The sequence below is a fragment of the Chironomus tepperi genome, unplaced genomic scaffold (genome assembly GCF_022539635.2).
Source record: "Chironomus tepperi strain 1889 unplaced genomic scaffold, CSIRO-AGI_Ctep_v1 contig_174, whole genome shotgun sequence".
Classification (NCBI taxonomy): domain Eukaryota; kingdom Metazoa; phylum Arthropoda; class Insecta; order Diptera; family Chironomidae; genus Chironomus; species Chironomus tepperi.
Genome location: NW_027226296.1, coordinates 1047608 through 1075560, shown reverse-complemented (window position 1 = coordinate 1075560; position 27953 = coordinate 1047608). Strand labels below are relative to the sequence as shown.

Genomic DNA, 27953 nt, shown 5'->3' with positions numbered 1-27953 from the left:
AAAACTTACTAGTTTAGAGTTTGTTGATAGTATTGCATAATCTAAAGTGGGTTGATGTTGCTGTAATGTTGAATATTCCAAGTATAATTACATTTTGTAGTCAATGAGAAGACTAAGTTAGTTAAAATAGCTTTGAGGGGGTATACAATTGATGACTTTTAAAAGTAATCTTAAGCAGCACTTTATGACAAATTTCATTGTTTAGTGCCAAATTGGGTAGAAAAGTGCCTTGACGATTTCAAATCAAGCGCTACCTTTTGAATTCTAAGTAAGGTTCGTCTAAAATTAAATGTCTGCAACTTTGAACAAACTATAACGTACAGTTTAAAAATGCAGGCCTACATAACTGAAATGTAGAGAACGTAGGCTTCTTGATTGTACCGATATTATTTAATACTAAAAGAGCTCAAAGTCGATATGTTTCCAAACAGCATACGCTTCGACACTGTAGCAAGACTCAAAGTTGTCCTGATGTTACCGTGTCAACTGAGTTCAATCCATTTTTACAGAATTAAATGTGGTTTTCTGCTCGAAAGTCGAAATCTACTGAAGTCAACTCTAAGTTGATTGATAAAAAGCTATTTAATTTGAGTATACTCAACTCCAAGCTCAGAATTACGATATAAAAGTGTGTGATGGCTTCTGAATAGCTGCAGAAGCGTTCCTTACAGAGGTTTCTGGGTCAAGTTAACTCCCACTCCTAGTTAGGCTATTCTAGTAACATTCTTCAATTTGCCATAGCTTAGACAACCCATAAATACCAATACCGGTATAAATAGACCATTTCCATCGTAACCAACTTTCCAATACACTCCAGAGAACACTTTTGCGACTAAATCTGCCTCAATTACCTTTCGACGCCTACAATCATCAGCAGAAAATGATGAAACTAGATCAATGTGACAACAATCTTCTAATTTAATTCCGTAGACTAAAAATAAGAACTACATAATATCTACCTACATTTACTCATAGAGGAAAAATATGAAATAATCGCATTACCTTTACATCCATTAAAGCATTTTGCCAACATGCCTCAGTCAAGATAATTTACCTTAACCTTTATGACAAAAAGAGCACACAACCACTTTAAAAATTGTTCTCTAAAAAGCCACAAAAGTCCTTTCATTTCCAAGCAATTTTGCCAACTGTTGGGAACTAAAGTAAACGAGACGAGAAAAGTTGGGGAACTAAAAGTAAGAGGATGATGACTCGAGGAATAAAGTTTCAAAAATATATTTAAATATTTTCATCATGTCCTGGTTTGTGTGTACAATAATAATGTATATTTGAAGCTAGAAAATGTCAAATTACAAAGTCTCAAGAGCTTTAACACTCGAAAGTCGAGTTTGATATTAAAATGTCTTCATTCAAGCCTGTCCGGATGTTGGGGTAGAGAAGAAAAAAAAATATTTTCTATTTGTCCGAGATTTATATAAATGCAAATGTATATTTGTTCTGAGAATATACTTAAAATATTTTTGTATTGATATCTATAAATTCATCTTTCTCTGTCTCACTCTCTCTATTTCCCCCATTAGAGGCATGCCATATGAGACCACACAATATTGCAATTCTGTTGCATTTTGTATTTTTGTATTTACATTTTGATGTGTTTTGTATACACAACAAAAATTGACTATTTTTTTTTTTTGCTGTACAGCTTCTCTGGGATGGAGTTGTTGACCTGAATGTGAAGGTTGAAGCAGAGTATGAAGTTGCTTTTTGTCTATTATAGCTTAAGAATTGATACTGGGGTGATATAATGTTCATAAATGTTCTTGTTCAGTGTTTCTCAGACATTTGGGGCTTAGCCCACCTTGCTGGTAGGCTACGACCGAGACAGCACACGGTTGGTGGTTCATTGCATTTCCAAAACATTTTCACGGGACACTAGAGTTCCATAGGACACAGTTTGGACAACACTGCTCTAAAATCAGTGAATCTTAAAAATTTAGACTGCGATACAGCAAACCACACATCTGCCATATTTTACGTGACATAATTAACAATTTTATGGACATACTCATGTGTCGAGGAGCACAGATTGAGAAGTACTGCTCTAGATCAGTGATTCTTAAACATTTGTATTGTCACACAGCAAATGACATATCAGCTAAACCCTAACAGACAAAGAGCGCATTTTAATTGTACAGGAATGCAATTACGGTACTTAACGAGTTTAGGCTATATTACGTGACATCTCTGAAGGTTTGATGGAAAAGTCCATGTGTCACAGACCATAACTTGAGAAGCACAGGTCTAGATAGCCTCAAACAAAGGCTGACTATCTACATTCTTCCAAAAACTAGGTTTATTCCCCAAAAAAACCATTCCACATCACCGTCTCCTCCTTTTATTTCCATCTATACACATTTAAATGCCACAAAAAATAAAATTTTAAAAATATCAAAAAAATTTTCTCTCATTTTTTTTCTATCTATTTGCATCACTTCAGGGAGTATTGATATCACACAATGCAAGTGCACGTGTAATACGATCAAATCAGAGCTTAGTGCTACAAAAAATAACGAGAAATTCAAGTGGAAATTACTCGTGTAGTGCCATCAATGCTGAAGGCGAGACTGTTAGCAATCAATTGCCATTGCGTGTAAAATGTAAGTAGAAAATTTTATTTTTTTTTTGTGACTATAAAAATTCATGACTTTTATTGATAACACAAAAATGTTGAGGAATGTATGCTGACCATTAGAGTATGTAAATTGAATTTGCAGCTGCAGTCAATACTCTTTTATTGTTCACAAAAAAAAAGGTTCTACAAAGTTTTGTAACTGAACTTTTATGTTAAATCATTGTTGCACTTTTGTTACTTCTTTCATTCCTTTTTTCACAAAACTATGTCGAGTAATTCAACACAGAACAGAAGCTGTTATTTTGTGACAATGGAACACAAACTATTGTGAATATTAATGAATGTGTATATCCATTGCAGATTGACTTATGGTGTTTTTTGCAATTTACATGAACTCTATTATCGTGTAAGCTGTCTGTTTGCGACTGTTTTGTTTCTTTTGTTGGGAGGAATGTGGGATTTTTGAGTTATTTAAAGCATGTCTTTTGGAGTATATTTTTGTGGATTTTGCTGGTTATTGTCAGGATTTTTGAATTGTTGTTTATGAAGAATGTTGAGTTACTGCAATGCAAAAACACTTACTGACTGTAGCCATGTTCATATGTAGAGCTTGGGATACAATACAGGGCTTATTCTGGATGAAGGTTTAAAATGAGGCATGTGGCCTACTTCAAGTCTAGTGTCCAAACCCTGCTTGAAGGATGGCAGCCTCTTAATCAGGATAGGAAACGAAAACAAACAAAAATCAATTTCCGAAGAGCTTGTTTGTCTTAAATATACCAAATGAGCATGCTCGTGAGAATTGATCCTAGCTTGCTCTGTTCTTGAGAGCAGCTTTCCATCTTTGAATCCAACATGTACATATAAAATAACAGAATACTAACAGGACTGGACTAACAACGACGACCCAATGCAATAGCATGCGTCAAGCCTGTTCCAAAGGTCAGACACCAATTTTTCCGATAGTGTCTCAACCTTTTTTTAATAAGTGAACAGATCCTCAGTATGCTAAATGGTAGTTCAATGAATATTAAAACCCAATATCCATTTCAGATTCAAATTCACCACTATTAACAGTTCCTATATTAAAAAATTTAATTCAATCCCATAAATCGTGATTATATTGAACATCAAGTGCACATTTCTAAGCTCATAAATTTAACAATATTCCAACTGAACATCTCAATTACTACGAATTTCTTTGTAGATTGCTTAAAAAAATCCTCCACAAAATTTCCCGTCATAAATTGATAATCCACACATTGTGAGACAGTATAAGATAAAGAAAAAAATGGAATTTTAAAATGAAACATTTTATTCGATTAAGTGCGGAGTGAGTAAAAGATAGGAATTTAATGGAGCATTGGATGTAGCTAATGGAATAAAATAAAGTGTAGAAAGAAAGGGATTTTCAGCAATTCACATTAATATAATTTTCATTCCATTGCTTTTATAGACTTTACTCCTCCGACGATAATATTTATTGTTTTTAAGAAATTTATATGCTATCGTATTAAGCTTGTCTATGCTGGTGTCCGGAGGGCAATTTTCTGTCTTGCATCTGTTGATGCTTTGACACCCATCCCGAATATGGACTGATGTTATTTTAACACTATACATAATTATCGTTTCCTTTTGTCGTTTCCTTAAGGCATGAATGGGATGATATGCTGTATATATGTGATACATAAATCCTATCGGGAAACCCTTTCTTCCTATCTATTTCCGATACTGAAGTGTCAATGGACTTATTGAGATATTAAATTTGGGGAAGCTTTAATTTTGGCATTTTGAATAGAATTAATCGGTTATTTAGTTACTTTGCTGACCAGACAGATCAATTCTGATCCATGGGCTCTCTTAGTTGGGGTCTGGATACTTACTTACTTCGCTGGACTTACAGATTAATTGTGATCCATAACAACTCTTAGTTGGTGTCTGCATACTTACTTACATCGCTGGACTAACACATCAACTGAAATCCATGACCTCTCTTGGTTAGTTTATGAAGCTGGCTCTATCGCTGGCTGCCTTAAGTCAATTACCAATCCCAAATGTGAGTTCCAAACTGTCTCTGTCCTTGTGTTCCTTTCCCATCTGTCTGAAAATCGATAAATTTATCAAAAATGTTGATTTGGTGCTGAATTTCATTTAAATTCAGAGAGAAATGCTCAGCAAGAGTCATGAGAGGTTTCTGGTGCTGGATTTTGAATAGATTCGTGTGGGTCGATTCCCACTTTAGTATTCATTGATGATTAGTTCCTGTTGATTCTCTGTGAATCGTAGAGCGTTAGTAAAGCTGTCCATAATGGCTATTTCTGCTAGTTTCCTTTTTGGTTGTTCTGCATCACTGCATCGTATTCATTTCTAGGAATCATTCTGTTAAAACAACCAATTTTGCTTCAAATTGGCTTTTCACACTAACTGTATTGTGACCATAACATGTTTATGACCATAACATGATTATGGTTGGGTATACAACATACCATTGTATCCTTAACTATATATTCTCAGAAATAAATTCAGAAAGGTCAACTGAATTTTCTCAGAACTCATAAAATCATATTTTTTCCAACATTGACTTCCGAGAAGACTCAATAAAAGCAATTTATTGGTCATTTCATCCTCATTGTACAATTGACAATATCAACAACTTCCGAAAATTTATCCCCAAAAACTTTATTTTCTCTTCAATACACAACTTAAAGATGATGCCTTAAACGAATTTATAAAAATAGATAAATTATCTCGTCAGCAAGTGCGAAAAGATTTTCTTTCTGTTGCTTCACATGCTTGCTGTTAATCTGTTTACCAATTTCCTTATAAATAGTTTTTAATCTTGCAATCAGATTATTCTTCCTTCTTCTTTTTTTTTACCATCCCCATCTAAACTCATTCATCTCCTTTCCTATATCTCTATTTTATACTATTTTTCATTTCCACACATAACGTGTGCCATACTTCAAGCATGTGCATCGTTTGAGATAAAAAAAAAAAAATAGAAATTATTTGAGGACGAAGAAGAAGGACATCGAGATGGTAATGGTCATGGCGCATTTATTCAGGTGTATTGAAGTAGAAAAGGTTGATTAAATAAGGGTTATATGTGCTTGTAAATGTAAGTGGATGTAGGAGGAGAGTGAAAAGTATCAGATTTTGAATAATTTTTTATGATATGTAAAGTAAGAAGATTTTATTATGGATTTTGAGTCTGGTGGATGATATGGAAGTTATTGGGGTTTGATAGACTATCAAATGTACTTTTTTGGGATTGTATTTTGAGTTTCTATGAAAATGATGTTAAGGGGTCGTTTACAGAGTTTCCAGGACTCCGAGTGTCGAACTCGATTGAAGTCAGAATCCACAATGCTAATCCTGCTAACATTGGTCGTTAATAGGCTCCGTAATGCAATATCGATCAGATTCCTAATTTAAAGGCCAATTTAGTAAAATACGGACTTGATTCTAAGTCTTACACTGACCTCATGCAGGTCTGTTGACCGATATGTTCTTCAACTTGAGATTTACGGAAATCCTAAGTAAAACTTACAATTGTGTTCCATGGTTTCCTTTAGATGACACCTGAATCTGGTTCTGTCGCTGGCCGCTACTTACCGAGTTCCAATACTAAATGCAATAACATACAAATTACTTAAAACTAGAGTTCGTTCAAGATTGCAGGCTTGCAGACAAAATTATAAGATGCAGCCCACAACAGCAGGTCTGTGCATCATTTAAAATTCAGGAATGCTCAGTCTATATGACCGACAGTTCTTGGTCTAACCCTCCTTAAAACTTGTCATTTGTACATTCCCTCTCATCAGTCAAATCCAAACACCTCTACACACCACATAATCTCAAAATACCAGCTAAAAAGGATTCAAATACAAAAATCCAGTCTGTATGCTTTGATACTTAGCTGGCCATAATCCAAGCAAATAAAGCAGAACGATAAATATTGAGGAATAATTCCCCTTTCTAGCTTACACATTCATTTATTTCTTGTCGTGTTCTTTCATTCTCCATCCTCAAAGTGACGTTTGCTGGTAGCAATATGCTGCTATGCTGGTTTCTGTCCCGATCTCATCCCTCATTTTCCTTTTTCTAAATGCTTCATGATTTCTCGTAAGGCGAGAGTCGCACCATACGATCCACATGGAAAAAGTATATAAGTATGGAGATGAAAAGTTTTGTGTAAATTGCTGTGACAGTTTAAGATTAAAGTCGATTCAATTTAAGAGCCATAAGAGAATTTACGCGAGTATAAATTAAATTTTTTTTCTAGTCAGACTGCAAGAAAATTTACTGAAGCGAAAAATGAACTGTGAAGTAAAGCAGAATTTCTATATAAAATGAAGGACGAATAAGATCTGTTAAATACCCAAAGCTAAACTGTATCGTGATTTATTTCTGATATTCCCCTTAACAATAATCTTTAGTTTAAGACTTTAATTCATCATTTTTCATTGTGTCATAAACGTGACATTGATGCGAATAAGAAATTTTATTTCTTTAATGGAGATGATTGCAGTTTGCTGTTGTAACTGAGTGGTTGAGTGCTGTTATTTAATGGATGATTGTGTGCATTAGGTTTCAGGAAAAATGGTCGAGTTTCAAACGGTTGTGGAATTATGAGGAGTTTGTTATTCGTGTTTCAAATGAGGGATTGTTCGGTTGTTACGTCATGCTCTAAGCGAAGGGGAGGGGAGGATCGAGATTGCATTGCCCCTCAAAGGAGCGGCTGTTCGCTTGCTACATCACGCACTTAGATACGTTGGAGTCATCTTACGCTGGCAAAAAGCGTGCTTTCATGAGCAGAGTAAGCAGTGAACTCACGACCATGCTCGTCTAGTATATTTATGGCGAGCAAGCTCTTTGCTTTTTGCCTGTTAGGGCAAGTAGCTTCAGAACAGAGATTGTAATGAGGCCAGCAATAGAGTCAGATGGAAAGTCCTTTGTAATAACCTTGGCTCTAATGTGGAGCAGAAAGAATAGAGATTTTGGTCCGGATGGGAGGTAAAAACTAAATTTTTCACGTTACCTAACAACTAAATGGATCCCATAGAGTTGCCATGGGAAATTATTTACTCAAGTTAGTCACTATTTGTTTATGATTTTATGGGTTGTGATGACTGTGTAATAGAGAGACTGGTAGACTGTATTCCTGTGCTCTTTACATATTTCAGTTAGTTTCTCGAGTATGTCCGAAAATCTCGTAAATAGACATGAATCAGTTGTTAATTGAGAACATACAACATTCCCGGAGCGGCATATTAGAATAATGTATTGGATTTGCTTTTAGCAAATTGGGACTGTGATCAATGATCAGTTGTACCATCCCAAAGCCACTATAGAATGCCTACTTACTTGGCTTAGGTGCATGGAGGCCTATTGCCGCGTTTAGAGAACTTCTCCAAGTTCAGGAGAATGATTATCTCCTTGATAAATCAAATAATGTCCAAATCAGGAGCGACACATTGTTATGAACAGCATTAACTGCCTTAATGTGTCTTAATCAGCCAATACAGTGTCATTAGAGCAACTTTGCATCTTAACGTTAATACAACGACGTAACAAACACATGGCGTGTTAGGATACACGATTCTAATATTCATAAAATTCACAATTAATTCCTCTATAGCTTCATGACAATTCACAACTTTAGCAAAACTTTTCGCACCCTCAAAGTCCTTCACAACTTCATCATGAAATCTCAACTCCAGATTCACCTCGAAAACTACTTCTTCATCTTATTCTATTTAATTTAAAGTACAAGAACAAGCATAATGTCATGATTGAAGCACTTAAAGTCCATACCATATGAAATCTCTCTCTCCCTTTCCATTAGTTTATTATTTTTTCCTCTCTACGCTTTCACAACCTCCGGGCGATTTTAAATTGACTTTAGATTGTATCGTGATTGAAAATGTACAGTAAGTCTTTTGTTGCCATTTATTGTGGCGTGTAACAAACCTTTCAAGTATTTTCATTTCTCTCTCTCCTTTTTTTTTATTGCTGTCATTTATGGCTTTGACAATAAAAAAAAAGAGATTTTCCATCGGTAAAGAATATTTTCACCTTCTTTCGATTACTGTCGCATATAAAGATGTGTACAATGTGGAATGTAAACGAAGGAAAAAAAAGGGACAATTTTAAGCTTTACAATAGCAAATCAAAATACTTGAACCTTTGTTCAGGGAAGCTTATGAGAATGAAATTTGATACATTTTGTTAAGCTTGATGCTTTTTAAGAGAATTATCAGATATTGAGGAAATTTGAGAATATTGCAAAAACTTCCATGATGCTGCTTGATCTTATAATGAGAATCTATCGTAAATCTACGTGCGTCATCGAAAAATAATTGAAAGGCTTCACATATGCCGAACTTATTATGCATCAATCTGCATTATAATGCCTTAAACTTATGGAAATTTAAGTAGTTTGTTATAAACGTTTTAATTTACACACGCTTATTATAATAATCTGTAAGCTGATTGAAAAGTTTGATGCAGGCAGCCAATCATCATATGTAAAACTTTGAAATAACATTGGGATGAAGCTAGAAAAAAGTTGGTTTTGGGATATATAGAAGTTGGATTTTGGGATGTTGGAAGGTGAGTGACTGGAGCTTTTCGTGTCTGCGGTTGGGACATGTCTACAGGGCATGAGATATAAGCAGGATTAGAGTATAGTTTTGATCAGAATCAATTAAAAATCAACTTCAAAGCATTTCAGACTTTAATGGATGTGTCTTAACATTGGAGTCCTTCCTGAGTCCTATCATCTTTGATCTGACCCAAATTCATCAATATATACTTAATTACATCTGGTTGTTCACTTTTTTCATTCATGGGGAGTCGTCTGGAAGACATACGGCGTAAAAAAGGCAAAAAAATCCTGATTCAGATAAACTTGAGTCTGAAATGACGTCGAATTTTATCGATTTTGGCTCCATGCTAGAGTTACACTTGCATGACGTCTGATCTTTTGTCATTTTTTTGCTGTGTGTCTTCCAGATCATCTCTTTTAAAGGCTCCGTATCCGCACATTCCAAAGGAAGTTCGAATATATTCTAATTTTCATTAAATTAAATTTTCAATAAATTAGAATATATTCGAACTTTCTTTGGACTGTGTAAATACGGATCCTGTCCAAAAATTCAAAATTAAGCAATAATTAATCTTCACATACTTAAAAACTCAACGAGGATACAATTTCCAAGTTAAATTCCTAGACAACAAAAATAAGAAGCTACAAAAAACTGCAGCCACAGCACATAATTCTTCATTTTAAGTCATCGAATCCGAAAGCAAGAGAAGCAAAAACAATCGAATATGTGACATACAAAAGAGCACAATTCCTAGTTTGCCTTTAAATCGTAGACACAATTTATATTCACAATGTGAAAGATAAAGGATCGAAAATCATTTTGAGAATTGGCTTACTACAGCCATTATTATTTGAAGATGATGTGTGAAGTGAATTTTACATTCTCGCCTTTTTTTGTGTCTTCCTTTCCCACACAAAAAACTAAAAGTTGTCGACGACAAACTGAAAATTGCATTCGACTGTCTCGTTTGCATCACACATACATAATATCATCGTCATCATGTGGATATCGTTCATTATGAATATGAATTGAGATGGCCATTATGTGATATACTTGGAAATGAAAAAGGATGGAGTTTTTGATTTAGTTTTATATGGTTTTCGAAATTGGACGTTCTTTTTTTTGTGCTGGCGTTATGAAAATGTTACATAATTTCTAATTTAGATGTGATAAAAGTGAACAAGAGATAGATATGAGGGAAGTATGAGGAGATTTTGGGGATATGGTTGGTTTAGAGCGTTTGTTTGGTTTAAAGGAACTGTTCAAGAATGCAAACATTGTTAATACTCAGTCGAAAATGATCACAATAACACAAGTCGGCTAATTGATCCAAAATTCGACACAAGGTCGGAGTGACACTAGCATGGTATCGTATGTAAATCAAATTTGGCCTCAAATCAGAGTCACACTGGTCTTTGGGGCTTTAGATCGAGTCTGGAATCAAATCAGAGTCATGTCTGCCTGGGAAAATCGAGATTTTTGATCGACCAACCATTTTGTGATATTTAGATGATATATTAGGCCGTATCAGACGATACCAAGATGTAATAAGTGACCGTCGCTTTAATACAACATTATCCAGATCTTATTACTATTAAAAGCCAATTTTCTACTATTTAACTCTCTTAATCAGAATATTAATAACTAATGAATATGATTCAGATTCAAAATTATTGTAAATGATTGCTTTCCAATTTTTATTCTCAAATTCTACTACCCCACAAATCAATTCATCCATAAAGAGAGAAGAAAAAAAAAACTTGAAATTGATAATTTTCATTGAAACAGAATAATTCTGTCAAAGTGAGCTCATAATCGCATTTAATATTCAAGAAAAAACTGATAGTAAAATTTATATACATATAAGTGTATGTATGGAAGACTGAACACAGTAATAAATGGATTTTATACTTGTTCAAGCAATTGTTCATTGAAATTGAAATATATATTGTATGGAACAAATGCACAAGTAAAGATTTAAAATATTCAACTCAATTTTCATCTGTCTTAGCTCAATTTTTATATGTATTTAAGTCATAAAGTATGCAAGTACTGGGACATTTGGTGATAATAAATGGAATGCTCAATAAAGAGATATGAGAAACATATTTTTATATTCCTAGTTTATTCCTTATTCCTTCCTCGATCATTGACGATAAAAAAATAAAACTTTTTTTTTTATGAATGAATTTGTGCAATGCGGCAAAGACAGGAACGGGTTTTTTATGATAAATTAAATTTTGAAGAGATTATTGTCTCGAGGCTGAAGAAACAGGCGAAAATGAATTGAATTGAGATTAACATCTATGAATAGAATCTGGTTTTTTTATTGAAGCGGTTTAAGACTATTAACCTTTTAGACCTTGAACTGTTTTTTTTTGTGTTGCGGTTTTCGGTGTTCTATAAATAGACTTTTTGTTCCTTTAATTATTGTTTGTGGATTTTATCAACTTGATTATTGCTTAATTAGCAGCTTTTGTCCTAAAAAAATTAAATTCCGGGGACATAAATGAAGACGGCTTAACCGTCCAGCTTTTAAGTGTCAGTCAAAGCTCTTTCGTTAAGAAAAGATGGAATATGCTTTAGTATGACGTCCATCTGATTGCTAAATAGAGGTAGCTTCAATCTTGTGTTAATAATAGCTTCATTTGTGTCGGTCTGCAAAGCTCAATTGTTTTCAAATTGAAGTTTCAATGATGATTAAGTCATATATTTTGAAGAAAAATACATTTTAGGTCACTAAACCTCTTCCAAGCAGCACATTCCAGTGTGATGGTTCATTCTTTATTAGGTGAAGTGACAAAATGACCTCCAGGTGACCGTTGTGGCGGTTTTTGTTCATATTGATGCCATAAATTGGAATTAGTCGCTACATGTCACTATAGATAATTTAATAATTTTTGGCGTCTGAAAATAAACATTCAAAGCATGAATCATCTGATTTATCCGAATTTGAGTTAATTCTAGTACTTTCTGTATTAATTTTGATGGTTAAGCTCATCAGTCTTGTTCTAAAACTTCATTTGTTTGTTGCCGAATGTTGATTTTATATCTCCTTGATGCCGAATACCTTCTTAAATTGTCTAAATGCTGGATTGATTTCATCATGACCTCAATTCCACAGTCTAATTTAAAAACGTACCTGTCAAATATATTTTTTGTCGAGAGTCCTTTCCATTACTTAGGATATATTTCCAAATTCAAAGCTTTATCACCTTATACCTTTAAATTCGACTCATCTTTATCCAAAAACAAACAATAATAAACTATTCAGCAAATCAAATCGATGATGACGAATAAATTCGAATTTCGCCATCATTACTCAGACTTCCATAGTCCATCTGCGACACGTGTTGACTATTTTACGATTTTTTAGACACAAAAAAAAAAGGCAGGTTTAAATTTGAATTTTAAATTTTGTTTTCTTTATTTATGATTTGTCTCTTTTTATGAATAATAAAAGTAGCTGTTGTAATCGTTTGCAGTTTTTAGAAATCAATTTGTTATAATTGACTGTGATAATTCAATGATCATTAAGCTTAAGTGGACATATGACACTCATTTGGGGTTTTGATTGTTTCGAATGTTCTGTAGAATTTGATTTTAATTGATTAATGTACCGAGAGAAACATTGCTGTTTAGTGGTTGCACCAGTGATGGGACATTAGTGTGCCGAGTCACGCAGGTTGTCCAGTACTGTTGTAGTTGGTAGGAAAATGCTAAATCATAATGTTAAGAGTACTTCTTGCAATAATTAAATACTGCCGAGTGGAGTTAGTAGGACTCCATTCTAGAGGTTCCTCTATTGGACTCTCGACTCCCAAAGTCTTGCCAACTCTGTTACCGAGTATCAAATTTCGGAGTTGATTTGATTGTTGTATACAAAATAAGAGTCGACCTCAAGCAAGAGGCTTATTCAGGGTAGTTCGAAGAGGGAGTAAGTGTTGAATTTCTGGGTTCCACCTGCTTCAAGCTCTGTCTAGAACTCTAAACTTTTTTATCCCATCAAAAGCCATCGCCGCTGTTTCAAAATTCCTTTCCTCTCTCTTCAAAGTTCCACTTCTTTTCGGATACTTTTCATCATCCAGCATTTCACCATCAAATGTAACAAAAAACTTCATTCCATCACCCGCTGTTCAATTCAAGACACGTTTAACAAGTTTTTTTTTCTCTTCCTTCATTCAATTCCAATTCAATTCCTCAACTTTTTTTTTTGTGTATCATTCAAATTGAATTTTTTTAACAGTTTCAAAACTATTTTTTTCATTTCTATTTCCAGATGCACCCGTCTGCACGGTCGATAAAACGATTATTGTCGGTGCATTTCGTAATGAAAATTTAAATGTGATATGTGATGTGCATGCTGATCCACCACCGAGATCATTCAAATGGAAGTTCAATAGTTCAGGCGAGACATACGAGTTGTCAAAGGATCGACATTACAGAAATGGGTCAAGAAGTAATCTACAGTATACACCTATTATGGATCAGGATTATGGCACGCTAACATGTATAGGTCAAAATGAAGTTGGCGAACAAGCAGTTCCATGTGTATTCCAAGTGATTTTGGCAGGTAAGGCAATCAATATTGTTTGTAAATTGGTTGACATGATGTTGATGTGCTTAGGGGATGGCAATGGGTTGATGAGGTTAGGGGATATGGAAGGTCGAAGGATTAAAGTCGGAATGAGGATATGCTGTACATTTTAAGATTTGTAGAGTCTAAAAGCTTCAATTTTAATCAAAATCTCAGAATTTTCCTTCAAAATCATACAAATCAATCCACAACGACATTAAATCCAGCACCCCAAAACTCACACAATTCATGTCAATCCCAAACTTTTCCTCGCATCGATATCACACAAAAAAGAATGTACACAAAACGTAGTAGCAGTAAAAATTGTCATGTTTATCACACTGACGATATGAAGGTAAACACATGGAAAGGAAAAAAGTTGGCAGACAGCAGAAGCGATGAAAATATCAGAGTATTCAGCAGAGAATGGATAACAAGCAGAGGGAAAATGGAAAAAAAAATTTCTCTTCCTCGGCACAGGCACAACAAAAAAAAACCTTCCTCATTAATTTCTCAAATGACTTGTCATTACTCTTTATAACTCTTTGCAACATCATCATCGTCATCATTATAATCATTGTAGATGAACGAGAGGAAATTGTAAGAAAAAAAAAAAAACCTTGATCAAATATCATTAATAATGATGTATATAGAGTGATGTGGAATTATGTGGCATGTGTGTGAAGTTGTACATGAAATATGTTAAGCCGACGAGAAATTATTATCACTTTTTTGTGGATTGTTGTCGTGCAACAATCTTTTTTGGATGCGACCGGTAAGCACACGGCATTTAAATGGCTGAAAATCTTTCTATAGGTCAACTTGACTGTGGCTTGATGTCGGATTTCTTCGAGTATAAACAGTATCATGAGCAATTGTAGGCAACCTGGATGCCGCGATACTCTGATGAGCCGTTTCGTGCGCAGTTTCGATCAAGGCTTACCACCAAGGTGTGCTGCGAAAAATAAAACGATGCTCATCACTGGTTAAGAGTCACGCTGATCTGGATACCAGGTTATTTTCATGTCGTGTGCCTTCCAGGATCTTGAGTGACTTCCACAGTCAGATTTTTGGCTGTTTTCATGTCATGTGCCTTTATAGCAGAAGCATGAAATTTTACTTCATCGGAAACCTGACCATTTAAAGTTTTATTGAGTTAAGCGAGGTTCTGACGATATTTTTTGTGTGTGCATTATTGGAAACTGGATTTAAAAGTTTTATTGGTTTGGCAATGAAATTGTCTAGTCTGCAAAAAAATCATTGACTGCAGACTGATGATGAGGATTGGCATATCAAAAAGAGATAAAAATGAATAATTTAGATAAGAGTTTTTGGGGGCAAATTTGAGTGATTTGAAGGCTGCATTTGAGAATTGGGTCATGATTATGTTGGCAGAAAAATTGTGATTCGTGGCTTCCCTCAGGCTGTCTGAAACTGGCTCTATCGCTTACTACCTTGGTTGGGGGCACGAGGTCACATTGCCGCGCAAAGGAAATGTCTTAAGACAGCTCCAGGAATTATTCAGTCTTCGCCGCGTACTCTTACGATCCACAAAGTCTGCCGTTGTTTCTTTAAGAACCAGGGCATCAAATGGAAGATCTTAAAAGCTGTTTTTACAACTACGTAATTGCAAAACCTTCCCTCAAGTATCTCAATCCAGCAAACCTTTTTCTAAAAGAATGCTCGTGCCTCACAAACTCCCGGAAGGCATTTTATAATCAAAATTAATTTAATTGACATTATCATTCCTAGAAAAATCCCACGGATGTCTTATTTACATCCTCAAAATGATTCAAATGCTGAAACTTTTATTAATATTAATATTTTATTAATTTTGTCTATTTTAATGACCTTTTTTTATTTAAAATAATTTTTAAATATCTCGTGACTTAAGACTATAAATTAAGATGTTGCAGAGCAATTTAAAAAATGCTACTTCCTGGAAAAATAATTGCTCCCATCGGGGACAAAAAACGACGAAATGATTACATTGTGACAAATATTTAATTATACCCATGTGACTGCTCTCAAGTACCTCCTTATTCTCAACATTTTGACCTAAATTTCTTGTTTTCTTCTCATTTCAGCCTTACCATCACCTGTCCGCAACTGCTCAATTAACAATCAAACGCAACATTCTCTTGAGATTCAATGTTTACCATCCTATGACGGTGGATTACCGCAAATATTTTTACTTGAATTGATAGCAACGAAAAGTGGAAAATTGAGGTAAATGGTCCATGACTTAAATGTCTCTTTGATGACATTGCCGAAAAAAAAATATAAGTAAAACAGTATGTAGACACAAAAAAAAAGGAACAAAAAAAAAGTTTATTCCTCATGCCATTGTAGGACAGAAACAAATTTATATGTATACCGTGTACACAATTACATTACTCTTTTGTTTTGGGGGAAAGGAATTGGTTGGGCTGTGGAGTGGATGGGTAGGACAATGAGTTTGCAGTTTGTCGGGCTTGTTGGGGATTTCAGGCAGCATATTAAGGTAGAATTGTTAAAAATATTGAATAGAACCGTCATTGTACAAACTTGATGCTAGTTGACTTGGGATTTGGCTTAATTCCGACTCTACAGCTGTTTAGAGCTATCTGAGCGTCTTTATGATTAACTAGAGCAGCAAAACAATGACTACAAACCTAAAAATGCCCCCCAAATTCCTCAACACACTAACAATGTCCTCAAATTCGTCCACATAACTGCTTGGTGCTGTCTGAGCCATGGCTTGACTATTATGACTAGAGAAATGTGTAGCATGACTTGAGGCACGACTAGAGTAGCTATAGAATGCCTAAATACTAAAAAAGGCGCCTCACATCCCCCACCAAACCAACAATATCCTCAACTTCCCAAGCAAAAAATTGTTTGTCCTCGAATAACTTCATATGTGACCATCATAATGTATTTTGTTACTACACTTGTGTGTATTTATGCGACATTGGGTGATAAAAAAATTAATGGGGATAAGATGAGAATGAAGAATAATGACAGTTTATTTTTAAGCTATCCAGTCCATGTGATACATTCACATTATACTTATTTATGTAATTATTGACACTGTGAGGGAAACTTTTATTGCTGGTTTAGTTTTTTTTTTCGTTGTGCTGTGCTGCTGCTCTTTCGTGTTGGCTTGCGAAGGTTGACTGTAAATTTTTGGGGAGTATTTTATGACTTAATTGTCTGGAAGGTTTTTTAAGGGCTCTTTTTTTTGTCGGGGATTGTTTAGCTTTTTTTTGCGTGTGGAATATTTAATTTATTGGCTACGGTTTTGGATAATAGTCTGTATTTCTTTATAATTGCTGAAATACTGGCACAATAAGTTATGACTAGCTATTCATTTATGGTGGACATTTTTTGTTTTGGGACTCCCTTGCAGTTGTTTGTTGTTCTGTTTTGGGATGTAAATACAGAAGGATAGAAGAGGGACAAAAGAGACATTAAGACATAAGAGACAGGACGGATAGATGGAACAGAATAGACAGAAGGAACAGAAGAAACAGAAGGGACAAGAGATACAGGAGAGACAGAAGGGACAGAAAGGACTGAAGGGACAGAAGAAACAGAAGTGACAGAAGGGATAGAAGACTCAGATGGGTCAGAGAGACCCCTAAGTACAAAACCAGTCAAAAGACATTAAAGTTCCTCAAAAATTTCCCAAAAAACTCCACCAAATCAATATAAAAAGATGTCCATTCATCATTAGACAATTGACAAGCACAAAATTTAACGACATATGGCATGGAGACGAATCAAGTGACCTATAAAATCCACACTTATATATCCATGTGCTAATATAAAATGTACATAGAAAATAGCTTGAAAATTATTTATCGATTAATTTACAACAGATTAAACCTAACAAATGCGGATGAGCCCTTATTCATTATCGAATCATTGGATGCCTACACATCATATGATACATACGGAGATGATGCTTTAAAAGTTGTCATTTTCTCTGTCAATCAGAAAGGACGTAGTCATGGTGTGGTTGTAAAAGAATTTATATTTGATAATAGCATAGAAAGTAGAGCAGGTATGTATTATAAAGGATTTTAATCCTCTATCTCTATATCCAGAATATTCCTTTTAATACTTTTATTCCCATTGTTTTATAGCGATAACAAATGCAGCTCTAGATCTCTCGCCTGTATTACTAGGTGTATTATTTACACTCTTATTGTTATGTAGCGTAATTTTTGCTAAAGTTTATTGCAATCGCGCATCAACGACGATGAGAGACTTGAATAGCGACATGAAACAGAATATGAATAGTATCAGCTATAAACATGATACACAAAAGGTAGAATATTTTTTTTTGTTGTATGCTTATTATTAAGTCCTTTTGAATATTATGCAAGTTAATGTTTAATTATATGATGTTGGTTGAAATTGGAGATTGGAGGGCTTTATGTGGAGCTGCATAGTTATTAAGTTTGAATGGAAATTTATCAATTTGAATTAATCTTGCAAAAGTTTAATTGAAATGAAGGAAATTTGATTAAATTTCATTTAAATTGATTGAGTTGAATTAAAACTAATTTTAATAGATTGAACTGGATCAAAATTGATTGAACTGGATCAATATTGATTGAACTGGATCAATATTGGTTGATCTGTATCAATTTGACTTAAACTGAATCAGTATTGATTGAACTGTATCAATTTGACTTGAACTGGATCAATTTAACTTGAACTGGGTCAATTTGACTTGAACTGGATCAATTTGATTTGAACTGGATCAATGTTGATTGAACTGGATCAATTTGACTTGAACTGGATCAATTTGACTTGAACTGGATCAATTTGAATTGATCTGGATCAGTGTTGATTGAACTGGATCAATTTGACTTGAACTGGACTAAACATTTTGAACCGGATCAACTTTGAAAATAGTAGGAATATTAATGTAATTCCTGAAACTTTATTTTGTACCTCCTTCACAATAATTAAACCAACTCAGCATTATTCAAACAATAACTCATCATTTCCTACTCCTGAATGCATCTATTCTTCAAAAAACATTAATTTAAAAATTATTTCATTTATATCCACACGAAGAATACCCGATGGGAGAACGGTGATGGAAAGACAAAAGATCTGAAATCGTCAATGGATATGCAGGAGGATGAGAAAGATCCCGATGTAATTCCACATGGTAAAAAGACTGAAAAGACATTGAATGCTGTGTCGAAAACAGATAATTATGGTAAGTAGAGCGTGAATCAGTGCATTTGTCAATTGAGAATTAGTAAGGATGTCCAATCTACAAACAATTACATTGAAATTGAAGCTTTTTGTTTGCCCGGAAATTATGAAAATTAAAAATAAAATTTCCTTACAATCTCATCCCAAACAGGATTAAACAATGACGATGATACAGTTACAAATACAGAATGGACATGCGGATCCGTCAATTCTTATGTAAGACCATCAAAATTTCAAACGTATTTCATTTGAATGATGCAAATTATGTAAATAAAATCCGTTTTTAGTACAATCAATTTATGCATCAAAATACAAGACTCAAAGAAACATCATCATTGTCAACGGAATCGACACTGATCGCATCAACGCCAAAATCACAATCGATAGCATCAAATTGTCACATTGAAGTGACATCATCGCTCAGCACAAATCCATTTCAGACGTCTAAAGTAAATGGTGAAATATCATCAAATACAATTGATTATGATTTCAATATAAATGCTATCAAAACTTTACTGATGACTACAAAAGTTCCCGAAAGTTGCGTGTGAAAAACTTTTTTGTATCGTTTCTCGAAAAACTTACTTTTTGAGGTGTACTTACTGTGTAAATATTATAGGACAAGCATATAAATTATGAGTAGGGAAGGAAACTTTATCGATGAAAGAATGTCAATTATAGAAGATTTTTTATGTCTGTTTGAATGACTGAATGACTGGAAGTTTATTATTTTTGTGTGGATATACATTTGGAAGCTTTCTTTGGCAGTTTAAAGATGGACTTTAGTGATTGGTTTAGTTTGAGTGAATTTTTGAAGGATTTTTGTACTTTTTTCATGTGTGTAGCTCGTATTGGATGAAGGCTAGGTACCGAGCCTTTCCGGAACTTCCCGGGATATCCCGGAAAGTCTCGGTTCTAGTCTCGGCTTCGTGAATCCTTACTTAGATGCTAATAAGTCAAGCTGGTTTTGGTTCAATCTTTAAATCAGTAGATTGGACTGGAACAAACAATAAACATGCTATGTGTACTCAAAAGCATACTCAATTAGGTGAGCATACTCAGAATCTGTTAAGGGAGCCCACCCTTTGAACTTCAAGCTAATCAATTCAACCCTGGCAGCACAATATAGAGAACCACAATTTTCACCTACAAAATGGGTCGAAATCTGCTTTCAATCTGTTCTGCTGCAGTCAGAGCAAATTCTTTTCTTATCGTTGATACAGCGACATAGCCAGACCTTGCCAAACACCCTGTGCTATCAGTCCAAGTTAATAATTTCATCACAAATATCCAATCTACATCCTTACCTTCAATTTAATATAAAATCCAATCGAAAAGTTTTAAATCTCCTTACTTTAAATCGTCCATTCCAGTCGTTACTCAGAATTCGTTACAATTTTTCTTGTCATATTTTTTTTCTATATAAATTCTGTTTAGATGTTGTACATGTGTGTATCAGAATCTTTTCATAGTGCTTCATTATACGGAAGAAAAAGTTTCATAACTTTCTCAATCCTCTTCCTTATTCAATTGATGATGACGACCTTAGGAAAAAATGAAATGATCATTTTTGTGGTAAATTTTCTTATTGAAAAGTTTTACTGTTACCTGGTGTGGAAATTGGATTTTTGGCAGGGTTTTAAGTTGAAACGAGGCTACTTGGAAACTTTTAGAATCGATTAATAGTTTACTAAAGTACAAGGAAAACACAAGGCATAGAATAAGCTGAAAATATTGCCATTGGTCGGCGCAATTCTGGCTTCAGGGCAGATTTGATGAATTCCGGCTTTGAGACAGAGTCAAGTCAACATGAAGATGGATTTCAGACATTTCTACATCGTGTGCTTTCCAGGTAGAGCTCCAAGTCTCCTCAAATTATGTATAGAGTCGAATTGACTATAGTCAACTTTCTTCATTAAATGTATGTCTCCTTTGAGCTCTATTACTATAGGATTAAATAAATTTGAGTCTTGTTCGAGCTAAGGAAGTAGATTTTACTATTTCCAGTTCAATTGGAGTCAATTTGACTATTTTTAGTCGATTTCAAGATAATTTGAGTTTTAGTCGACTCAAAATCGACTTTTTATCAAAAAATTGAAGATTTCACTGCAACAGAGTTGACTTCAAGTTCTGTGGCCAAAAGAGGGGAGACAGAAAGACACAAGAGTGATGGCATTTCCACTGAATAAGCCCTTGAAGTGACTTATGATCCAGAATAGCTCCAATTTCCTTTCATCTTGTTAATCTCAAGTTAGTCTTCAAATTATGAGAATATTGACCTTTATACAACAATAATTATTAACTTCCACGCAAATTAGAAATTTAATTCCTTAAAAATTAATGAAAAACAACTTCTCATTCCAGAAAACACAATTTCCCACCTCCAATCCTCAAATCATGCAGATTAATTTGTTCAACCTCCAATCACCGTAACCTCGAATCTTAATCTTTACGTTCCCTCCCTCCCTCAGCTATAAAAAAACCCATCGAAATCTGATTTATTGAGTTGAAAGTAAGCAAAAACTTTTTTAATGCCAGTCAAAAAAAGAAAAAATTTCTATCTCCTTTAACCTTTCTGTAAATAAAGTTGTAAATACACTAAAATAGACTTGGATAAAAAAAAAGTAATTTAAAAGTGGAAAGATCAAATATTATGAAGATGGCAATAGAGGGGAGAGAAAGTTTTGCAGATTGGAAGAGCAGAACGGAAATTATGTGGCGCTTGGCTTGGGCAAAACTGTGTACACACACAAAATAAGAAGCTGGGAATAATACGAAGAATAGCAAACTTTTCTTGCTGACTTTAACGGTTTCTCTTTCCTCCTGTAAATAACGACTTTTGAGGTACAAAAAATAAATAAATTTTTGATAGGTAGAAGTTGCGATGAATGAAAATTTTTTTTACTTTACTCTGACTTTGCAGTCATGAAATGGAAGGCAACAAGAAGAAATAGTTTACCACATCCTTTGATTTATATTCTTCTGCTTTTTTCCTGTTTGACTTGCTTGATGGAGTTTTTTTTTTTTGATGATTTTTACTTGTTTTAATATGGTTGGAGTGGATTTGTAAATTGATTTATATTAAGAAGATCTTTTGAAAAGTGGAATGAATAATTTTGTGTAAATGTTCATTAGGGTTAATCCAAAATTACAGGACTGCAAGCCAAATCGCAGCTTTACCGACAAAAACCGCAGAATTGAAGCCTTGGATGAACTTTAAGGTGCAATCGAAATGGACAAGCCTGTGCATTGAAATTTCGATTCCAAGTCCAAATATCAATCCCATATTCCGGGATCTCGGAATGAAAAACCCTTCTTGCGCATCTAAACTGAAGGAAATGCAAGCCTGCAGCCTTAGTCATACTATAAAATACAACTATTGGTCTGTACATCTAAAATGATGGAAATAGAAACAATTGGATCTTGGCTGAGCTCTAAAGCTCAAATTCGACTCGGGTTTTGTATGAAAATTCGATTCAAGACGACTTGACGCTCTATAAAATTCAAGTCGACATCAAGCTTTGGTGAGCTGTACAGGGTCGTTCATTTAATTCGGTTTTCAGGGGAGAAGAGGGTTCGAGGTCCAAAAATTCGTATTTTTGCGTAACGTATTGAGTGATCAGACCCTAATTTTTAATTCAGAACTGAAATTGACCTGACAATGACTTGAATTATGGTTGTTTTCACCAAGCGACTACCACTTGATTTTAAGCACACTGCCGTCTAGTCATCATCATGTTCACATCTCAATAAATACCATTCTTATGATTTTTCAATTTATTCATGTCAAAATCAATAAAACGCAGCAATTAAACTCCAAATTGCCCTCCTTTTATGACCAATAAAACCCATTTCCACACAAATTATGCAGCAAAAAATGAGTATTAGCAACAAACGAGACATTATTAATGATTCTTTTTTTATTGGCAGAGGAAGCAGTGTGTCTTAATTAATGCATAAATTTACAATATTTATCAAAATATTATCTTGAATATCAAGTCTCAATTCCAAAGAATGGAATGAGTAAAAATAGAATCGAATATTTTGAGTCCAATATTTTTTTTTTATTTTCGAATCCATGTTGGAGGTGTGGCATGTGTTTTAACTTTATTGTGAAGTGTGTAGATTTCTAGGTGATGGATCAGGGTTGAGAAACACATGTCCTTTTTCGAATTATGTAGTGGAAACGCGGCTCACAGCCTTTTGAAGGCTACAGAAGTAATGTCATCATAGAAGTTTTGATCCCATATAAACTTTCTATTGAGTGCAGTGGTCTGGCGCACCCTCACTCGTTAAACAATCATTAGCCGCGTATCGCCCTAGCGCAGCTCTGGATCTTAAAGATCTGAATAGCTAAAAGGTATAGGTTTTAGGTGTAGATTTCTAGGTGATTGGCAGGGTTGGGAAAAGGGTTGTTGAGGCTTAAGTGTCGAATAACAGAAGTTCTTAATAGATTTGTATCGAAAATATTGACTATTAGGAAATTATCCCAGACTGGAAATAAACACTTCAGACTATGCATCTGATGAGTCACTAATGACACTCTAATCAGCTCCAGAGCTCGAAATCGACGAGCATTCTTAAACCACTTCCCAATTTCCCAATAAATTCCCAATTCCCATCCCACCAACTCTGCAAATTAATACGTGACACAAACATCCAAATCAAATCATCTTCAACAGGTGAATGAACTTCAGTCATTAAAATCTATTGCCAATTTTCATAATCAAAGTGTGGTTTCATTTTCAGGAGATTATAAACATTTTATTACGAATTATATTAATTATTTTTTATTGACTATTAGTTGCCAATTCCTATTGTACTCCCTGTCGATGGCCATTCTTATGCAATCATAAATATTTGATAGTAAAAAAAAGGTTTTAAATTTTGGAATTTTACATCATGTGATGTGATGTTTTAAAGAATGTGCGTAGGCATGGTTGGCGTCAGATTTGGTTTTGATGGAGAATTTATGATATGAGTTTGGTATGTTATGTTAGACATGTCTAAGAATGGAATTTGAGTGGCATAACTTTTGTTATACTTTAGGGTAATTTACTATCTTTTTTGGAATTGGCATTGAAATTCAATTGAAAAATTTAGTTCCAGTTTCTTCTTTATCTTAGACACTTTTAAGAGCTTATAAGCTAACAGAGACCCTTTGAAGATGCTCTGGCTTCAGAATATGATCATGAATAGCCCAATTGTTGGAATGGGATCTCGGTAATGGCTTATCAACGGTGTATCATAGGATATACATTAGTAAGGAATATATATAGCTAATATATGGCACTATACCATATAGTCGAACAGCCCCCGATGGCTCAAGGGTACGAACATGCGACCAGAAGTCGTAGGACGTAAGTTCGAGTCCCATTTCGGGGTTCTGTTAGAGTTCAACAACGAAAGTTCTCAAATTGTACAGAAATATTTAAAATATTGAACAAAAAACTACAAATTCACAACTTTTTCCGAAACTAAAGTCGACTCTCCCTGACTTTAACTCAATCTCCAGCATCACCTTGGAAACAAAACTATTCACAATTCTAAGGAAAAACTTGTTCAAATGAAAATATAGTGCAAATAAAATTCCTTTTAATTTAAAAAAAAGTATGAAAAATTTCATGACTTGAAACTTGTTCTTCCATTCCGGAATCCTCTTTTCACATCAACTACGATGGCATATGTGTAGGAATTCGATACATTTACGTCTTGAATATGAGCTGCAAAAGAAAAGCTTCACTTTCTCGACTTTAAATTGAATTTTTTTTTCTTTTCTTTTCTTTTGCTTTATTCAGCGAAATTTTTTTGCTTTTTCTTCATGAATGAGTTTGAAATGAATCGTATGCATGCGACGTCAATATTTTATTACGAATTGGAACTTTATTTTTCATTAAAAAAACTTTATTTTTGAATGAGTCTGTAAAAATGACTTGAATGAATGTGGAATGATTATGTGATAAATTTTTAGTCATTAATTGATTATTATGAAATATACAATAGTCAAAAAAAGTTTGATATTTTATATTGAGAAAGCTTCCTTAATTATTTAGATTTGATTTTAAGGGGAAAATTTAAGAAATTGAATGAAAAATTGTCAATTTATTGGAAAAAGTTTGAAGATTTTTTGAGGATTTTTCAGATTTTTGCTTATAAATCCTCCAAAAATCTTCAATATTTTGATTTAAAAATTGTTTCAAAATTAATTAAACTCAAATTATTTGAAAATCCAAAATTAATTTTTGAAATTGTATGAAAAGAAAGAAAAATGGGGAAAAAAATAAATTTAAATAAAAAATTTTTAACACCAGTTAAGTGATAGTCAGTAATAATAGCTGTTTATATATTTAGATATAATAAATGAAACAATGTGTTACAATAAATGAAATGAAAATGATGATGAGAAGAAATATGATCAAAAAATAATTGTTTTAATATATTTTTCCCGAGTGGACAAAACTGTTTTATAACTAGATGATGGCAAGTTAATGTCCAGATGATGAATAGTTCTTACGTATTCCTATCTACTCGGATTTATGTCAAAAGATTTGAATTTTTCAGAAATTTTGATTTTCAGCAGAGCTCGAAGTCGACTTAAGTCGACTCAAATCCATACGAATTTTGAGTCGACTTCTTGAGCTATGATTTTCAGGATTGAAGTTTAGTCAATAAATTGTTAATCTGAGCGATATACAGAAAGCAAAGGCAATTATATCGAATGCATGTGGAGCTAACGATAAATCCAAAAGATGTAGCATATCATAGTCAATTCAAGTCGACTTCGAACTATTTTAATCAAATTTTAATAATCTTGTCATTAAAAGAAATGCTTAGAGAAATTTTAGATGGTGAAATGACTTGCACATATAAAAAGATATTTTTAAGCTCGTGACTAAATTTTTTGGCAACTTTGAGTATTATTAAATTGGGAAAATCCCAAAATATCCCAAATCGATCAAATATGTTTTTGACATTTTTTGTTTATTTTTATAAAAAAAAGAACTTTAATTTTGAATATTTTGAATATATTAAAATAATCAGAAAGTTTATTTAAATCTCTAATAGATCCCGAGCTAGACAAATGAAGAAGGCTTAGCCATGAAGCAATAAAGACTCTGCTAAACCTCATTTATTATCAACAAATTGAAGTTGCTTATTTTTGGCAGTCATATTGACGTAAAACGGAAGCAACTTCAATTTGGTGCTAATAAAAGAAGTTTACCAGAGCCCTAAAAGCTCCATGGCTGAGCCTTCTTCATTTGTGTCGCTCGGGAATATCAAGCTAGATCAAGGAATACCTATCCGAACATCCTCTATAAATACATTTCTCTGATTCCATAAAAAAATCAAGCAAAAATGTTCTATGTCTTAAAAATATGCTTCTTATTGTTGTGTAAAATTCCCACAAAACTCAAAAACCAGTTTAACGCCAAAAATAACGATTGTCATTCTTTAGGGCCATCGACTAGATTTTTATTGCTTCAATGTGACGATTAGAAAAAATTTATGATTTTTTATTGTTTTTTTGACAAAATATGAAGCCATTGACATGAATTTTGACAGTTATTTTCATTTAGGTACATATTTGGATGTAAAGCTTGATGTCTAGTGAATGAAAGCCATGATTTTATTCAATCTTGGGTCGATTCAAGTCGACTTAAAGAAATAAAATTGATTTTAATCGATTCAACTTGATATAGAATTCAAGTTGACTTCAAGTTCATAGAAAAAACCTAGCAAATTGAAGAATTTGGTTCAAAATGACGAGATTTTGAACCTGGTAGGAGTTAGTAGGAATTAATACCTATTCCATAATGTTAATCATATATTCCAAAAGCACCTAATTTCATTGAAAAGCAAGAATCAGAAATTTTCGTAAAAATTGTGATTTTTACAATTTTTCCCAAATTTAAATCAAAAATTACAATTTTTACATGAAAAAATCTTGAAAATCATAATTTTTATGACTTTTTAATTTAAAAAGTTGTAAAATTTGTAAAAAATTCCAATTTTTTGTACAATAAAGTCTGATCCTGGATGAAACAAACCTAAATTTCACTTTTAAAAGTATAACATTTGTTATCAAAATTTCAGTCTTAAATTCAACTTTTTTTATTTCCTAAATTCCTGAAAACATTTGTAAAACGTTAAAGTCAAATTTAGGTAAACAGAATTTTTTGCATATTTTATTATGACCGGCTATTAATAATTCAAACAAAAAAAACTTGATTTTGTTATTTTTCACATAAAAACGTGTTTTTTTAATAAAAAATTCTTAAGAATGTCTTCAAAAAATCACACGATTTTCAGTAAATCACTTCACAAAAAAAATGCTCCTGATTTAATCCTCAAATTGTTGACTTCATGCACTCTAAACTCACAGAGATGATAAAGGATCTATTGACATAATGGATGTAAGGATCGCTTATCATTTCTATAAAAATGTAATGCATGCAATTTTTTGATGTTAAAATCACAAAATTCACACCGAGCAGCTTCACTACCATCTTCACCGGACGACTTAAATCAGACAATTAAATCAATAAAAGAAGATGAAGTTTTTTATATATGGTAGAAAAAAATATCAAGTGGCTTAACATCCAAAGAGACAAACAAGAGAGAATAAGAGATGAGATTTTAACGAAGAAATTCAGAAATTTTGTCTCAAAAATATCCATTGAAATGGTAGAAAATGCAAATTTACTAATGAGAATCTTACCTGATGAGATAAGTCATTTTAAGTTATGATTTTCTTGACCTTTTTAAAGATTGATAATGTAACTCCCGAGTGACATAAATGAAGAAGGCTCTTACAATCAGCTTTCTTTCAAGGCTCTGCTTCAAGGCTACATTATAGTCATATGGATGGCACATGGAGGCGGCTTCGATTTATTGTCAGTATAAGAGCTTTAGAGGAACTTTATAAACTCCGTGAGGGAGACTTGTTCATTTC

At 33.5% G+C, this 27953-nt stretch overlaps 1 protein-coding gene and 1 long non-coding RNA gene across 3 annotated transcripts in view; one reads left to right on the top strand and one right to left on the bottom strand.

The window, feature by feature from the left end:
- LOC139089067 (kin of IRRE-like protein 1) overlaps positions 1-21260 on the top strand; it is an 85041-nt gene extending 63781 nt beyond the window's left edge. The window contains exons 11-18 of the mRNA XM_070638497.1: positions 2459-2618; positions 13484-13777; positions 15868-16009; positions 17644-17828; positions 17911-18095; positions 18854-19001; positions 19152-19216; positions 19288-21260. Coding sequence (XP_070494598.1) covers positions 2459-2618; positions 13484-13777; positions 15868-16009; positions 17644-17828; positions 17911-18095; positions 18854-19001; positions 19152-19216; positions 19288-19551 — 1443 coding nt within the window. The 3' untranslated portion in view covers positions 19552-21260. The remainder of the gene's footprint in view (positions 1-2458; positions 2619-13483; positions 13778-15867; positions 16010-17643; positions 17829-17910; positions 18096-18853; positions 19002-19151; positions 19217-19287) is intronic.
- Positions 18473-23133, bottom strand: LOC139089068 (uncharacterized). Of its 2 annotated transcripts, none has more exons than XR_011544273.1 (3): positions 20609-23133; positions 20308-20544; positions 18473-20255 (listed from the first exon to the last, which is right to left on the bottom strand). It is a non-coding gene; the product is annotated as an uncharacterized lncRNA (long non-coding RNA). The 2 variants fall into 2 exon arrangements; XR_011544272.1 differs by having other exon boundaries at positions 18473-20250.
- Between the last annotated feature and the right edge of the window lie 4820 nt (positions 23134-27953).